The following is an 18097-nucleotide window of genomic DNA, read 5'->3' on the forward strand; positions in this document are numbered from 1 at the left end:
CGTCTTGAACTCGCGAGAAGAGATAACAAACCCGTGATTGGTTTCCTTGGTTAACCGATAACAGTGTTACGGTCTTATCTCAGTGCGGTAAACGGAGTATTAAATACATATATAAAATAAAAGCGCGCTCTGTACAAAAACATTAACATTTGTTACCATGGCTTCTTCTGACGTCACATGTAAACAAGCTCGCGTCGTATCAAATGAACGTCTGGAGAAGTGCAGGTGAGAAATAATTACCATGACGACGAGAGTTTATAAATGTTATCTGCCGCAAATAATTAGGCTATATAGCTTTATTTACACATACAGGGGACATTCCCTGGCTTTCTGTTTATATAGTAATATTTGCAATCAACGCACACATTTTGAACAATTGCATTTGACATTTTAACTAGCGCCATCTAATGCTCAGTTGTTGATAATCATCTTGTTTTCTTAACGCATCTTTCCACAGCAAATCTTTGCTCTTTCGAACTGAGAGCCATTTACTGCATGTTGCATTTAAATAGTTACTGCTACAAAGAAAACCTTTGACTGCAAGTCTATAACCTCTTAAAACCAATTTTAGTTGACACAAACCCAACAACTGTGTTCCTTCTCCAAGACTTCAACTCAATCCACAGCACTTTGATAAAATAACCTGCTCGTCAGTATTTTTAAATACTTTTATTTAAACATTTCTTTAGAAAAAGCAAAGTCTGAACAGTAAAAAGATTAAAATAATGATAATCCCACTGTTTAATCAGAGAATCGTATGTAAAAGCACCGTTCTAAACAATGGGTCTGATATTTGTCTTCAGTACCACACAGGCTCTATAAAAAAAACGGTGGATTTTCAGATGGACATTAAAGCCCAATATTGATCAACAACCTACACAGCAATGAAGTATTGTGTGAAAGCCGAGTTCCCACAAACACACAATCACGGAGCAGACTATAGACAGAGGTAAACATGTCTTTAAATGACAACAAACACGTTATTTAACAAAACACAAGACCAGTGTAACTGAAGAAAGAAATACTCTTGTATACGTCTCAAATAATAGATTCCTGTATAAACATCAGTATATAGGTATTACAGAGTTTATCTGAACAAATGTGGGCTTTATCAATCTGATAAATCAATTCGTGTTTTTTTTCCAAAAGCAAATTTAAACCATTACAAATCTTAACTAGTTGGGTACATAAAGGCCAACTAATCACCTGGACAATTTAAGAAACAGACTTTGTATCTTTCCCTCTTCCTGAAGAGTTAACCACAACAAACCCAGAACACTGACAGAACCGACATCTGTCTGAAATCGTTTTTGAACAGCTTTGAATAATCATAGAATGACATGAAACCAGAAGGAACCAATACTGCCAAGATGTATAACACCATTTAAAACCAGCAGATTCTAGATTTTGAACTGAGGAAATGCACACGATGGAAAAATGGCCTGACCATATTAACGAAACCAAGACAGGAAGCTCACAAGCTTCGGCACAGTTGTGTGAAACGGCAAAGAAAACAAAATAAATGTTTAAGATGTGTTTCTTGTTGGCTGCTGGTTGTGAGGCTTCAATCTTTCAAAACATCTGCATTCCAAATCCCTGTTAGAGGAAAAAAACAGGATAACATATTAGTACTTAATGCTTCAGCACTACTCAAAACCAATGAATAAATAAATGACAGCTTTGGTTACCATACAAAAGCTACACTGTTAAACCTTTATAAAATTTACACCAAATTCGGCGAGTTTATTATTTCAATGTCTTACAGAATCGTCTTCCATTATGGCTGTAGAGTCAAAAAAGTCTGGTCTGAGTTCTGCTCTTTCTCTCCGGTTTCTTGATGGTGGCTGAAAAGTAGAAATGACATACATTAAGCAAACCAACAGATGTTACATTATGAAATATAGTTTTGCTACCGGAAACATTACAAACAGTAACGAAAACTTGAGCAGCGATGATCACATCTGTAAATTCTCACCAGATCTATCACCATGGTGTCCTCGAAGTCTTCGTTCATGTCCTCCAGCTGGCCGCGTGATGACATCATCACATCTTCAAAGATGGGCTCGGCATCATCTTCCATGAGCCCTCGCCTGCATGACAAAAAAACTCCAGTTCAAAGGTCATGCAATCGTTTGAACGGTCTACTTTATTTATGTTGCTGTCAAGCACGTAATAACTACAAGACATCCTCAAATCCCAGGACTGTGAGTACGTACACCTGCTGTCTCACTCCACCGCTGCGTGACTTCATGTAGTTCATCCCACCCCTCTCCTTTCTGTTCACCTCGTCCATCTTCTGCTGCTGATCCAACCAAGACATCTGCATCTGAGGACTGGAAGTGAAGGAATGAAATGACGTACAGCAGTCTGCAGGTGTTTAAATTACAAGAAAGGTTTTGAGAAGATGTTCCTCCCAAATTGAAAAGAAAGCATACTTGTGCATGTAGTCTGGTTCTGAGCCTGGTTCCGATGAGTCCTGGTCTGGGATGTGTTCTGCTGCCTGGCTGGGGTTTTCTCTGAGGACAGTGGATGTTAGCTGTGGGGTGTGGAGGCCCCCTGGTGTCTGGAGGCTGTCGTTGCGCATCACCCACGAGCCTTCCACACTCTCCTCTGTCACATGACATAAACAGAAATCCAAAACTAATCAGATGAATCTCATATGACTTCAATTCTATTTTAAATGCAGCCCGATGTATTAACTGAGTTTTTATAGTCTTTCTGTAGTTTTAACAGACTAAAAGCAATTCTTTATACCGTCTGCCCGTCTTTTTTGTTGTGCTGGTCGGCCTCTTTTGCTTCGGACTGTGCTTGCTTTGCTGGTTGTGCTTCCGGTTGTTACTGACAGTCGGTCATCATCTCCACCCGTCAACAGTGAGTTTCTGTAAGCGATGAGTGGTAGCCACACATCCTCTCTTCTCTCCATCATATACTCTGTCATAAACTTCTCCAGGTAGGAATGTCTTTAGCAGAAGAGAGACGATCAAACACATTTTAAAAGACAGACTTATTAAAACCCTGACTGAATGTATGTTTCCTTTGATCTTTAACACCTTAAAGGGGTACTTGACCTAAAAATGAAAGTTGTGTCATCATTTACTCACCCTTAGATTGTTCCAAACCTGTATCAAATTCTTTGTTTTGCTGATCACACAGAAGACTTTTGGAAGAATGTCTGAATCTCACCCACCATTTAATGCCATAGTAAAGAAAATAAATAGAATGGGAGCCTAATGGGGGTGAGATTTGACAAACTTCCAGATATCTTCCTGTGTGTTCAGCAGAACAAAGATATTTATACAGGTTTGGAACAATCTGAGGGCAAGTAAATAACAGAATTTTCTGTTTTGGGTGAAGTATCCCTTTAAAGGAATTGTTTGACTTTCAACATACATTTTCATGATAATTGACTCACCCCGTTGTCATCAAAGATGTTTATGTATTATCTTCTTTAGGTGAAAAGAAATTAAGGTTTTTAATGAAAACATTTCAGGATTATTCTCCATATAATGGACTTCAATGGACTCCAAACGGTCGAAGGTCAAAATTACAGTTTCAGTGCAGCTTCAAAGGGCTTTAAATGATACCAGACAATGAATACGGGTCTTATCTAGCGAAATGATCAACCATTTTCTAGAAAAGTAAATAAAAATGTATATGCTTTATAAACACAAATGCTCGCTTTGCTCTGTGAACCGCGTGCACAACGTTGCGTATTACAGAATTATGTTGAAAAGGTCACGCTTGACATAGGCCGAATCCAGGATATGACCATTTTAAACAAAAAACTAACACAAAGACAATATGTGTCACTGAACATTCAGCAACTCTTGAACGGTCCTCTTTCTCCACTGACTCTGTACTGCCTACGTCTAAGCGTGACCTTTTCAATGTAATTACGTCTTACAGTAGTGATCGCGCTTCACAAAACAGAGCAAGGCGAGCATTTCTGTTTATAAAGCATATACATTTGAACTTTTTTTAGAAAATGGCCAATCGTTTCACTAGATAAGTCTGGTATCATTTAAAGCTGCACTGAAACTGTGACCTTCAACCGTTTGGAGTCATCCTGGAATGTTTTCTTTAAAAACCTTAATTTCTTTTCGACTAAAGAAAAAAATACATAAACATCTTGGATGACAACAGGAGAGAGTAAATTATCATGAAAATGTATGTTGAAAGTGAACAATTCATTTAAGGTCTTTGTTTAGATTCTTGAAGTGTTTTCTGTACTTACACAGTCTTCTTGTCCTGACGTAGAAGTTTGGAGGAGAACTCGCAGAGAACCTCCAGGAAGGCCAGATTGGGCGGTGGGTTTTCCGGTCCTTTTGGATTTGGGACCTTGAAGGCAAACTCAATACCATCCCTGAGGTAAAGAAACACCCACTCGTGAGAATTATTTAAAACAAGCTGCAAGAACATCAGTAATGATTCATAATTCATCTGCAGGGTTTGTTACTTGTGCAGTGTGGCCACGGCCTCTCTGGTTTTGATCTGGTCCAGTCCAAATGTGAGTGCAAACCGTCGGGCCAGTTCCTTAATGCCGCTGACGTGGGAGGACGTTCGGTCCAGGTTGGGTCCTTGGTCCTGGACGAGTTCATTGAAGAGCTGCAGGTAAAGAGAGAAACGAATCAGAAAGTTGAATCTGAATCTAAATCTATGACCAAATGTAAAAATGCACCACTCCTTCAATTTATACTCCATACCTGCTGCAAGCTGAGGACAAGGGTCTTTGCACACTGAATCTTGTCCATCTGTCTAGCCTTACTCAATGTTTCTTTGATGATGTCTCCATAGTCATTATAATACTAAAAAAGAATCAGAATTCTCATGAATCAATGTTAACCAGCACTGAATATGTGTAGCTCAAATGAATTAGTTATTTACCTTCATGTATTGTTTGAAGATGTCTGCAGCTGCTGCCATGTCCACGATGTCAAAGATAACTAGTTTGCAGAAGGCCGCCAAAAGATTTCTCCTCTTGTGAAGAGCCTCGATCTTATTGGCTTCGTCCTCCTCATCGCCCTCTGATTAAAAAACAGTGTAAAATTAACAGTGTTTTAAACTAAACAGAGCCTGAATAGTAAATATGTAAATTCAAAGGCGATAACTGTAATCCAACAGATAAACATGACACTACATTTTCTATTGCTGATTAACGGAAAAATGCTAATTTCTGAGAAGAGACACACACCCATGCTCTGATTTTCATCATCCTGGTCAATAAACACATGATCCAGGACAAAGTTGAGCAGTTCGTTCTGCAGAGTGATGTCTGGATTGAAGACCAGTGGCTGCAGAGCTTCTCGACTGCCCGAGACCAACTGATGACTGAAGATCATCAGCAGGTCACACAGCAACATGAATGCCTGCAGAGATAAAACATAAAAACACCTGCGGTTAAAACCTGTAATGCACATTTACATATGTTACCTTTACATATGAAGATCATTAAAGTAGTAGTTCAATCCAAAATGAACATTCTTTCAACATTTACTCACATTCTTGTCATTTCAAGCTAGTGTGACTTTATTTCTTCTGCAGAACACAAAAGAAGATATTTTGAAGTATGTAGGTAACCGAAAACTGTTGGTCCCCATTGACTTGCATTGGTTTTGTGTCCATAAAATATAAGTGAATGGAGACCGACGGTTTTTGGTTACTGACATTCTGCAAATCATCTTCCTTTGTGTTTTGCAAAAGAAAGAAAGTCATACAGGATTTAAATGACAAGAAGGTGTGTAAATGATGACAGCATTTTAGTTTGAGGGTGAACTACTCCTTTAAAGAACCACAACAAAGTTGATAAAGTTATTGTTTGTCAAAGCCCCCTGGATGAAGGCCCCAACTGGATCAATGGTTTCGGGTGTTTACTAACACATCACTTAATCAGCAAAGCAAACTTGCAGAAGTTTCCAGCTCACCTGCTCTTTAACAGGAGTGTTTACATTAGACAGACACTGCTGACACACCGCTAGGAAAGATTTCACCACCCTCCTCAATGCCACAAGATCATCCTGCTCAGGAAACAGACACAGGGGTTTATGCCACATATTTACAAAAGTGTAATTCCCACAACAGGTGGGAATTCTCTGCATAAAGTGCATATGACTGCACCTTGGATGGCGACCCCTCAGTGATTTTCACCAGCTGCCACAGGATGGAGTAATGAGAGCACTGCAGAGCCTGAACGGCAATCTGAACACAAACCAGGAACATGCACATATTTAATTATTTATTTTTATATAATTTGTTTTATATAATTGTGTTTGGATAAGTTAGGTTACGCTGTATGTGTATTTAAGTTTGTGCATTTACAAATGTTACATTATATACAAATAATGTCAATTAAAACATAATAGGAAAACTCATGGTTGAACATCTCTACCTGCTCGGGCATGGAGCCTTGCTCAATCCCCATCTTCAACAATCGATAGCAGTTTTTAAAAAGGTCCCACTTTGTAAGGTCATGTGCACTACAAAGCATACAAAACAAACCTGAAGCTCAATCACGCATACATGATGACAACAAACACAAGGTGTTGCATTTCCAACACAGACAGAAATGATCTTACTTGTGGAAAGCAGTGAGCTTCCTTAAAGTCGAGAGAACGTTGTAAATGTCATCGTCATCTGCTTCATCCCCCTAAGAAAAAAACCCCACTGAATTAATAACTAACTTTAAAAATACGCACTTATGTGCAAAGTGAAGAACTCCAGTCACCTCCTGCAGCAGGTCTTCAACCGAATGCGAGAATCTGTCAGTGAGTTCGTCTATGAGCTGACTTCGAGCGATGTCCACGCGGTTCATGATGGTGTATTCCTCGCTGCACAGGATGCTGTAGGTCTTGCTGCATGCCTCCAACACCTCGGCCTCTGTGTGCTTCTCCACCACCACCCGCATCTGCTTCAGCAGTGCGTCTAGATGCTGAAAACGAAGAGAGCAATAATTTAAATATCTGTTAACAGTGTTATATTTGCCACAGTAATGTATTTTTTATCATTCGAAATTTCATATGTGCATGAAATATTTGGATGCACAGACCCTGTTGGGCTTTGATAACAACTGACCTTTTCCATTCGTCCTGAACTGTACACCTCAAGGTCAAAGAACTGTGGGATCTGAAGGAGGTTTGCAACCTTTTCAGCATCGGTTTGGTACTGAAAGCCAAAGCAAGACAAATATGAAGCCTTTCTTTCACATAGCTCCATTTCTCTGATGACCAAAGCGGGTACTTTACCTTTGACAGCAGCATGGGCAGGGCAACAATTAGTTGCTCGGTTAGTTTGTTCTTATCGTCTATCTGAGTCTTCTTCTCTTTGGCAGTGAGGACCTAAAGGAAGCACAGAGAAACAGCAGAAAGTTATCAAACTTGTAAAACGTCAAAAGCAATGAACAATCTTACGAAGGCAATGCTTACTCTCTTTCCCGTTCCTCTGCCCACAGGTGGATGAGCTTCAGCGGCCTGTCTGATAGTGCAGACCATGAGCTCTATCAGGGCGCTCTCATGTCGATCTCCCATTGCTGCAAGAAAATCCACAATCAGACAACATCAACGAATAACACAGGAAAGATCTACAGGCATCGTGATAGATCGCCGAAAATAGAAGCAAGGGTGTGAGGAGGATGTACCCTCTTCTCCCTGCACAGGGTCTTCCAAGAGGAGCTCTACCATGCAGTCCCAATCTTTGAGCAGATCTTGTGAGCTGTCCCACAGACTGTCCACTAGGTACGCTGCATGTTCATGAAGCTGCCACACACAAATACAAAATAATATGAATCGAAATTACAAGTCAAATGAAACTGAATATAAACTATAAGATTGCAATAATGTTTTGAAGGAAGTCAAACAATGCATGGTAAGAGCTGCTTTTAAAACCATAAAAAGTGATGTTAGCCTAGATCGTAGTTTCTCACCTCGCTCTCCAGGAAGAACAGCACCAGCATTCTGATGAGGTTACCATTGGGGCTGTTTCTGCCTCGTCTCTTTGCCAAAGCCTCCTCAGCCTGAGGGTCGTGCCTGCTGAACAGCCTGTAGAAGGAAACATCATATTCATGAAAACGTTTAGGGATTTTAATTGTGTCATTATCGTGTTATAACGGTACAGACGCAGGCAGCAACTTACTTTCTGTGGAGGAACTCTCCGGCTGCCACGGCAACAGGACGATGGGCCGAATAGACTAGATGGTAGACGTTCTCGCAGTCTTCGTTCGATAGAGCATCCTCACTATCACTAAAAAAAGAAACACAGACAGATGATAGGCAGCTAAAACAAGTAGTAAGACATCCATGTGATGTGGATTAAAGGATGAGAAATGCTCACTGCAGAATCAAAGTGACGAGCCGTATGGCCTCTACTGCCACATCGTATTCTTTATCCAGCGTCATGGACACAATACGATCCTGAGGGACAGGAAGTGACATTTTTGTTATTATCCCCACATTACTTATGCATATTCAGAACATAATAATAAAGTAATATGAAGTTGTGAAGTAAGGATATTAAGGTGGTGTATATATCCGTTACCTTAAATCGATTGGTGAAGAGCTCAAGTTTGGGGAAAAGCTCTCTGTTGGTATAAAGGGTCTGAAGGGCCTTTAAACATTTGAGTCGAACTTCGCCTTGCTAATAATAAAAACAATAGCATCTTTTAAAACAATGACATGCATCAGAAATATCAAAAATATTTATCAGAGAGGAAAACCAGTAACATCAATTATAGAGGAAAATGTAAATTCTCACTCTGTCATGTAGCGTCCAGCCAACATACTTCAAGTAACTATCGTTGAGAAAGGCATCGCTGTATAATTTCATCCAAACTCCGATCTCCTCAATGCAAATAGCCCTGATCTCTGCTATAGCATCTCTGAAGGCAAGCAGGAAAAGCATGAAGCATGAAACCTTGACATTATATCAGAAAAGTACTGTTTTTAACCTGCGGTTTATATTCATTTTACCAACCTGTATCGGTGAACAAAAATACCCTTGAAGATCGAGTTCATCATGTTCTCAATCTCATCTTGGTTTTCTTGAAGCTGGATGATCAATAAAAATGACAACATTTAAAATGTAATTTACAGTAGACAGATGAACACTAGTGTTGGGAAAATGAGACCTCACCTCTTTTCTCTTCACAAGAAGCAGTTCTAGCTTTTCATTGGCTCGTTTCCCTGCAACCTTGTTCCGCTCGGTCTCATACTGCCTTTGTGTGTTATCCTGGTTGATGCTCAAGTTCAAAGCCACATTCACCAACGCCGTCATCAGTTTCATGGCTGCAGAACAAAATACCACCCATCAATTAAACTCATAAACAAAGATTGTTCAGTCGGAACAAACGTGTTGTGTCGCTAAAAAGTTGTTTTGAGGTGACTGACCTGCCAATGTACTCGTGTGTCTGAAGGCTCGGACCTGTGAGTCTGAGAGCCCAGTGAGCAAAGAGATGACCGTGTCCATCATATATTCGTCATAGATGATGCTGTACTGACACTGACGAATCAGAACGATGATGAACTCGCAGAAATTATATCGAAACTTCTTCCACTGTGGTCCTGCCATTGTAAGGGGGTAATCGCCACTGTCCTGGATTTGAAGATCAGAAAGTTAAGAGACATGCGGGCGGATTCCGTAATGCGAATTCAAATATGTATCCAAAACTCCAACAAACCTCATCGAATTCCTCTGTCATCTTTCTGATAATTTCTGCATTCTGCATGTTCCTAAACATCTCGATTCTTACAGTGCCTGTAATGCACATAAACACACTGTATAACATTAAAAACATCAAAGTATTTTGTTAAAGGTTCGTGTCATCGCAATGAATCCTAATTCAACTTCTTAACCAAAACACATATAAAAGTGTGCTGAGACAAATGAAATAAACATTACCTTTACAACCAGAGCAATGAATGAAGAAGTTAATCAGATCTAAAAGCGCCAAATCTCTGTCTTGTTTGTAAGATTCAATCCAGTCATCAATAACACACTGGTCGAAAGAAAAAAAAACAAATTCAGCAAACAAATATATTACTAAACTGAGCTGTAAACATTGAGCGGTGTTGTGTTTTACCTGCATGGCACTTTTGCCCTGTTTGACCACCTCAAAGAGCGTGCCTGTTTCTGCCCCCTCTCCATTCTGATGGGCCACTCCATTCTGTCTCCGTCCACCTTTATCAACAGGGGACTTTCGAGCCTTCTTACTGGCCCCCTTTGCAGAGAACAGCATTGCATTAAGAAAAGTACCACACATATAATCTGTAAACAACCGCTTGCTTGGATCAGCAGGGGTGACCTCACCCCTTGTTTTCCAGGCCTGCCTCTCTTTTTCTTGCCTTTTCCTTCTCCAGGATCGTCCAATTCACCGACGCTCATGCCTAGACTTACTGTGTCGGCCTGCCCATCATTTGACGAGTCCCTGCAAAATGCAAACATTTTATATGAAGTACAATAAAAAACATTTAGTGTATATTAACAAAATGTTAGTGCACTTACTGTAACACGGTAAAGTCTGAATTGATCATGATGGGTTTCTTGTCAAAATGAGGACTTCCACAAACGTGTCACTCAGAATTTGTGAATATGTTTGAGACAGCAGGTGCGGATAATAAATGTTTAGTTCAGGCCCTGAATGCTTCAGACAACATAACCTGGGAAAAAACAAAACAAAAGATGATCCTCAAACTTTAATAAAGAAACAGCAACACAATCGGAATCCTTTAGTCATTTTTATATCACTATATTTTTCATAGTAATAGTAAAAATCACAAAAATAAACTCTAATAAATAGGATAAAATTGCAATATTAAGTTTATATTTGTATTTTAAACCGATCATGTTTCAGTAATATGATTAACCTTGAACAGCCACTAGGGGCAACACAAACCATGATTTTCAATAAAACCAAACTCTAGGCACAAAATCACCAAATATTCAACAGTACTAAATGAAATTATTTAAAATGTTTGTTTTTGTTTAACCGCAAACAGAAATTGGTCTTAATCCCTTGTCTTTGATGCAAAAATAATCAAACCCATTTGTAAACAGTAAAACCGCCATTAGGGGGCATCCCAAGCATGGCTTTTCCCTGTTGCTGTGGAAACAGCAGAAAGTAATGCAAGAACGACAAACAAATGTACGGCAACAGAAACAGGATATGCCAAGATCTAAATAAAACCAGTCCACTTTAACACCTTTATATAACACCATATAACTATTCCTCTTCCAGAATGATACAGACAGTCCGGCTGAAAGCATCTTCACACATGATTTAACCCTAACCAACACAAGATGGCTCCCAACCCCCAGAGTTTCCTGACTGTAGATGTTCTTGTGGATGTTTCAAACCGCTCACGACTCAAGCACACATCGTGATGAAATGCATCAGGAATGCACACGAGAAATCCTCACGTTTCAATATATATATATATATATATGGACAGAGAGGGGACTGCTTTAGGCTGGTATAATGAGTGGATACATATATGAGAAAAAAAGAAAACACATGTCATATGCATCACACGCCCATCCCCCATACAAATGTGGATATCTGGAATTAAACTCTGAGTAAAGTGAAGATTTGTTCTAAAGCAAAACCCAAACTCAACAGCTGACCATTATAGAATCCCACCAGAGATGGGCAGCATAGTGCTGACGATGAATTTACCCACGGAAGACCCCAAATGCTTTGGAATAAGAAACAAAGTGTTTAAAGACATTATTAAAGTAGTAAGTGCTCGGTTTGCTCCGTGTTTAGATTCAATGGGTTACTCAATCTCAGCTGTACTCGTGCGTCTCTGTGATAAATAAGTGATGTTGGACTATATCATGTACTGAGGTCACATGAGAGGGAAGAAAATGCAATTTACACCTCGGCAGAGAAGCTGGGAATAGCCAAGAGAAATTAGTTCATTTGGGAATACTACAATTTGAATAGAATGCCATGTCAATATACAATCGGGGGAAAGACATAAATGCACCTTTAATAGCTCACAATATTAAAATCATTTATTTAAAATGACATCTCCTTTTGAGGAATCAAAACGTACATTTACCCAAAATTGTGGTACTTGTATTGGCAACACAACAAAAAATTGGAAAACAAAAAGAAATCACAATTATTTATAGCATTATCATTTATCACTTTGTTTAAAGAAACAATATTTACAGAATACATTTGTGGGAAGTCAACATAATGAACGACTTGCAGCGGCCTCCTAAAACTTTTTAGTTGAAAATAACAATTATTGAAAATAAATCAGACTTTACTATTTTAAAAAAACCCTCCTTACTTTAAACCCAAATCACCGTAAACGTATAACAATCTCGAAATTCAGATACGATTTCACTTCACGTCAAACCACATAACGTAAAGTAACTCACAATTTTTAAGTTCAAACAGAGATGGCGATAGAGAGGGCAAGTCGCAGCAACATTACATCGCGAATGTGAGAGGACAAAACAGTTAAAAGTCAAAACATCATATTTCACGTAAAAAAAATATATAATACATTTTAATAACTATTCAACGCACACACCAAAGTTATCGCAGAGAGTTCGAGAGAAAGAGTTTGTGCAGTTACACAGAACAAATCCAAGAAATTCAATTGATCAGTGAATGTGCTAATAGGCCTGGAGCATCTTATCCAGCTGGTGGAGCATGCAGCACAGATTCATTAGAGTCTGGGGACACTATTAAATGCTTTACACTGTATATTGTGACAGTAAAATGAGGCTATTCCTGGCATCAGCCGGTTGAGATGCTTTTAAATCAAAACCAATTATAGCCGTTTTCTGCATGGTGTAAACCGGTTGTTTTTGCCGTTGTAGAGTCAAAGAAATTTGTTACCAATCAATCCAGACACTTTGTTGAGCCAGTAATGGGCTTAAACGTGAGAGAAGAGCACTTAAGTCCACAGCCTTTACATTATGTAGAGTCGCTATACGTAGATACATACAGCATTAGACATTTCCCATCTGGTTAAAGTCCCTCCAAAGAAAACAAGGATTTACATTCATGCATTTTGTAGACTCTTATATATAGAGAGCAACTTACAGGGCATTTAGGTAATTTTTTGTATGTATGTACCCTGGGATTAAACCCATGACCGCTGAGTTAACACTATGCTCAGCTACCTAAACACAATACAGTCAAATCACCACTTGCTTGGACAAGAAACTAACCAATGGCAGGCAAAAAGATGACATTACAGATTTAATCTTCCCTCTCCAACACTGATGAGAAACATAGATGGCATACCACCCAAAATCAACTTTTTGTGGTTTTAGTGAAACTGTTAGGACTGTTCTCCAAATTGAGCACATTTATTTGAACACTCATACTATGTGAAACATGTTATATATATACGTAATTTCCAATTTATGCCTGTCGGTCAAATGGTACAGTGTGGTGCTGGCACCAGCAAAGTCGTAAATTCAATTCCGAGTACATGGCATGCTGATATTTATAACCAGAATGCAACAGGTTAAAAGCATCTGCAATAATAAATGTAAACAATTCTGAAATCCTACATCGTTTCGTACATCTATTACATTTAATAGCAGCCATATCTAATCTTAGCCTATATAGCATTAAGAGTGATGATTCGTCATCCAAGGTAAATGAAAATGGATTAAAGAGCCATCTTACATCTCATCTATCCGTTTTTCTCATAACCACTCACTTAAGACAGACAGCAATACCGTTCACAAGCCAACATAATGATCTGTGAAACTCTCAAAATAGCTTAACAATTGCCCTGAGAGACTGTGGAAAAACAGCACAGTTTCACACCCTCGCTTTGTCTCGCAGACATTCGTTCCCATCAGGTTTGAAAGAAATCTTAATGTTGAAGAGACCGCAGCATGTCTTAGGATATCGACGCAATTAAGATTTTTTTAAGCGAGTTGGCTGCAGCGAGGCGCATTCTAAATAGTGTAATTACAGGTGGCTTGCCGATGTCTTTAGCGAGACAACACAAAGATCTAGTAAATACATTTGACATTGTTTACATAAGAGTTCCAGTATCTGTACCGGCAGAGGTGTCAGAACTGAAAGCTTCCTTTTCATTATTAACGCATTATTGTGATCATTTCGAAAACCAGTAATGAAGATATAGTACTGATAGTTGCGTCGAACATTTTACCACATCACGAATATGTTCATAATTAGAAAGTCTATAGTGAATGCATAGATCAGATATAGTAATCATTAATTCTGTATCGAAATGTAATGACGATTACAATGGGCATTCAAATTGCTACTAGTCATAAAAATATCTTTATGCAAGATTTCACAATAGTGCCACGTTTTACTGCCACAAGGATTACACGGTAAACTAGTTCATAACCTATATAGAAGGCCATATAATAAGCACCGAAGTCATTATCAAAACAAAGATTTCTTAAAGCACGGAGAAACGTTACAGCCAACATACTTCCTTCGGGAAAAAGTTTTGAAAACGTCTATAATTAAAACGCCGATCTTTTGATTCACCCCACAGGTGATGCGATTCTTATCTCTTGAAGCAACATCCATTGATCTCAGCAACACAGCCAATAAAATCCCAGGATAAGAGCATATGACCGACAGTGAGGGTGTTTCCATGGCAACAGCCTTCTGGATTACATGTCACGCATCCAAATTGCTCACCAAAAACACTCGCGCTCAGGGGAGGGCATAACACTAGAACTGAAAGGTGAAGTCATTGTACTTTTAAGCATTCGTGTCAAATATTTGTTAATATATTTTTGTTTACAAAGTTGCCTCTATAAAACTATAAAGCTGCTATCAATTATGAAACGATTAATTTCTGGGGAAAACAAGGTAATTGTTTATTTTACTCATTTTGACTTCCGTTTGTATGATTGAAAGTCCGCTTCTTCAGCAAACAGTATAACAAATGTAGACAAATACACACACACACATATTACATGATGCAATAAGGGTAGGTGACCAAATCTTAAAGGAATAACTGGATCTGAATAATGTACCAAAGAGATTTTTTCTTCACTTCACCAGAGGAACAAAACCAAGGACACTAACTGCAGCTGCCCTTAAAGTAATAGTTCACCCAAAAAGGAAAATCCTGTCATCATTTACTCACCTCTTGTCATTTCCAACCTGTATGACTTTCTGTCTTACGCAGAACACAATAGAAGATATTTTGTGGAATGTTGTAACTTTTATCAAGAAAAGGCAACCGGACAGCGTCAGCACCCATGCACGTCTACGGTCACAAAACAAATGCAAACCAACAAGAGGGTGAGTAAATGACAACACTTAACTCATTTTTGGGTGGACTGTCATTTTAATACTGGATTTCTACCTTAAAGTCAATTTCACACCGGAAGGTGTAATGAAACACAAAGGCATGTCAATGAATCAGCGTATATGCAATAAACTCAAGTCCTCGATGTTCAAAAAAGACCAGATTTGTATCCAACTGTGATACGTGCTTTTTATGCGTCTTGAATATCTATTAAAAGCTCCAGGGCTGAATGGAAAACCGTAGCCTATTGTGAAATCAACCCTTTTACATTTCGCTGACAAAGTCACCTTTGACTAGGCCAAGATGTAAATTACAACCACAGCCTTTGTTTGAAGTGTATGAAAAAAAACACCAGGTCCCTGACAACAGTGCAAACAAGAAAACTAACAAAGAAAACAAATGCAGTTCTGGAGAAAATCCAATGTTTTTACATGATGCTAGGCCTCAAATTCATTGGACTTCAGCCATTATGGATCAAACATTGTTGCTAAACTACATTCCTTTATAAAAAAAAACTAACCCTAACTGTTTGACAACCCCGGAGAACTGCATATCATAAATTGGTATTACTTCATGGCGTGATCATTAAAACACCGAACACAACAATCTCACGTAAACAAGCCTGTTTTTTAGGCCAACTGCGTTCATTTGTTTTATTGTACTGATTTTCACAGGTCAACACAGACCAAAACAATGACATCTTTTGTCATTTCAGAGGGACGCACAAACCAAATAAAGTATTTTATAACCGCTCGTTTTCATTACTCATAGGGACACCATGCAAGATAACGAATGTAACGCCATCTGTACTATATAAATATGTACGTATCTTTCAGTCACATCAATTTGAGGTTAAGAATGACCAATTATCGCAATAATAACGACAGCAATGGGGTCAGTGCTGAATCAACACTTCAGAAACTGCTTGTTCGGTGCCAAGATAACAATTTACAGACGTCCACTAACATCTCAAGTCTTTGATATGTCTCCACAATGTAATTATATAACAAGAATATAGTGGAACATTCATAGTAAACTACCAACACGAGTGGTGACGTCTGAATTGAGAAACTGACCATCTATGATAGAAGAAAAGTGAAATTATTTCTACATTTTGTAGTTGGGACATTTCGTTCAGACTAGTTTCCAAGGGGCATGTGAGGTTCAACACGTGTAACAAAAACAAAACAGAAATTTAGCAAGAAACGATTCATTGCAAGGTTGTTCTCGTTAGTCCATGAACTAGCATGAACTGTCGTTGAGTAGGCTAGTCTAGCGTAAACTCCTCCTCTGCTTCGTACCCGCTAAATATGGACGTCGGGGCTTTGAAAAGATAGTAAAAGGAAGTCTAACAATTACTTTGAATTGTTAACGAAAACTATTCTGGTCAGATCTGCCAAGATGATTTACAATTCCAGTTATCCAAATGTTGTACGTTTTGGACGAAATAATGAACTTTAGCGATACGAAGACTCAAAGTAAACAGCATATTATTCGTGACAACTCTCGCAAGTTTAGAAAACCGCACACAGCTAACAGTGCGCGAATAAACAAGACGTAGCAGCGATCTGCGCGAGCGCATCAGCTAGAGAACAACAGCAGTTTAGAATCTCGCGCGCCTGACTGTCTGTGTGTATGTATGTCTGCGTGCGTGCACGGCGGCAGGAAGACAAAGTCGCACTTTTCCTCGCAGTAATACGCCAAATCACGGACACCGCGGCTTATTAAGATAATATAACCATAGGTAAGACAGTACACAAGGACGGGGGGGACGCGCACACAACTGTCCTTAGAGAATGATCCCATCCCCCCACACACATACATACATACATACAAACACGCACACACTCCCTCTACGCGTCCTCCATCTTTAATGCAAGCTCGATTTACGCAGTGAGCGCGCGCCCTACGGAAAGATTCAGACATTGTTGCAAAACTCGCACAAACTCACCTCTCCCGTCAAAATAGGGCTGTCCGGGACACGCGTCGGTAATAATTGGCGCGATTCATTGAGCAAATAGTTTATGTTTTTATATTGTAAATTAGACCAGAAGCACAACCGCGCCTTTCCTCAGAGAAGCAATCCTAAACTGCCATCTGGCGGCTTTTACGGCAACGAAATGGCGCAATGGTAGACTGATCTGACATCGCCTCCTGGTGGACAGAAGGCGTGTTGACACAAAGCAAAAGAAAAGCGCGATTGACGGAATTAAGTTCGTTTCGCAGCGCGTCCGTAGTTTCCTGTTAAATGTTAAGAACGTGAAAGTGATGTCATTAATTTAGACCTCTAGCTAGTTTTTTGTTCTTCACCTATATCCACGTTTTGGAGGGGTTGGGTTGCCAACCTGGCAACAACCTTCTTACGTAAGTATAATTGTGATAAATGCATTAAACGTATCGGGAAAAGTCGTACGATCTTAAAATGGCTATATATATATATATATACAAGTGCGCAATAGAAGCGTTTGGAGTTAAACAGCGACCAGAAACGCTTTTTGGCCATTATTAGTATCCGTACGCCGTCTCCACCAACCACAAAACCGCGCAGATGAAGCGGAAGCAAAGACTCTCTCACGACTGATCAGACCATCCACTCAAATACAAACAAGTCACGTGCTGTCGAGTGGAGCCTCCCATTGGTTACATTCGTTATCTGTGAGGACAATTGGTCAAAGAGTGTATTTTCGCATAAACATCAACAATTAAATGTCAACACACACACATCCCCTTTGAGGTACGTTTACATTTAAATACATCACATACGCATGCAAACACTTCGTAAAATGTAACATAAATAGTTTTAGATTCGAACAATATGTTGCGTTTGGCGCTCC

At 39.2% G+C, this 18097-nt stretch overlaps 1 protein-coding gene across 1 annotated transcript; it reads right to left on the reverse strand.

Annotated features, from left to right (window-relative positions):
• Positions 1–284: 284 nt before the first annotated feature.
• On the reverse strand, positions 285–17377 carry stag1b (STAG1 cohesin complex component b). The gene is made up of 34 exons (XM_079488172.1): positions 17215–17377; positions 10489–10643; positions 10294–10411; positions 10067–10204; positions 9886–9982; positions 9665–9741; positions 9375–9579; positions 9121–9272; positions 8962–9035; positions 8743–8866; positions 8527–8625; positions 8323–8402; positions 8125–8232; positions 7916–8030; positions 7631–7748; positions 7419–7522; positions 7239–7331; positions 7069–7158; positions 6722–6925; positions 6573–6643; positions 6386–6473; positions 6115–6195; positions 5922–6014; positions 5192–5366; positions 4885–5024; positions 4704–4805; positions 4457–4605; positions 4235–4363; positions 2755–2960; positions 2436–2610; positions 2217–2333; positions 1976–2090; positions 1764–1844; positions 285–1596 (listed from the first exon to the last, which is right to left on the reverse strand). Exons 2-34 carry the CDS (start codon positions 10515–10517, stop codon positions 1573–1575), a joined length of 3771 nt encoding a protein of 1256 aa, XP_079344298.1. The 5' UTR covers positions 10518–10643; positions 17215–17377; the 3' UTR covers positions 285–1572.
• Between the last annotated feature and the right edge of the window lie 720 nt (positions 17378–18097).

The sequence above is a fragment of the Barbatula barbatula genome, assembly GCF_947034865.1.
Source record: "Barbatula barbatula genome assembly, chromosome: 23".
NCBI classification, from domain to species: Eukaryota; Metazoa; Chordata; class Actinopteri; order Cypriniformes; family Nemacheilidae; genus Barbatula; species Barbatula barbatula.

Excerpts from the sequence above, each read along its gene's own strand:
- stag1b (XM_079488172.1), bottom strand. The coding sequence starts at position 10,517 with ATGATCAATTCAGACTTTACCGTGTTACA. Across the intron at positions 2,091-2,216 it reads GGTGGAGTGAGACAGCAGGT|GCGAGGGCTCATGGAAGATG; the intron begins GTACGTACTCAC and ends TTTGTCATGCAG. Across the intron at positions 1,845-1,975 it reads ACACCATGGTGATAGATCTG|CCACCATCAAGAAACCGGAG; the intron begins GTGAGAATTTAC and ends TCTACTTTTCAG.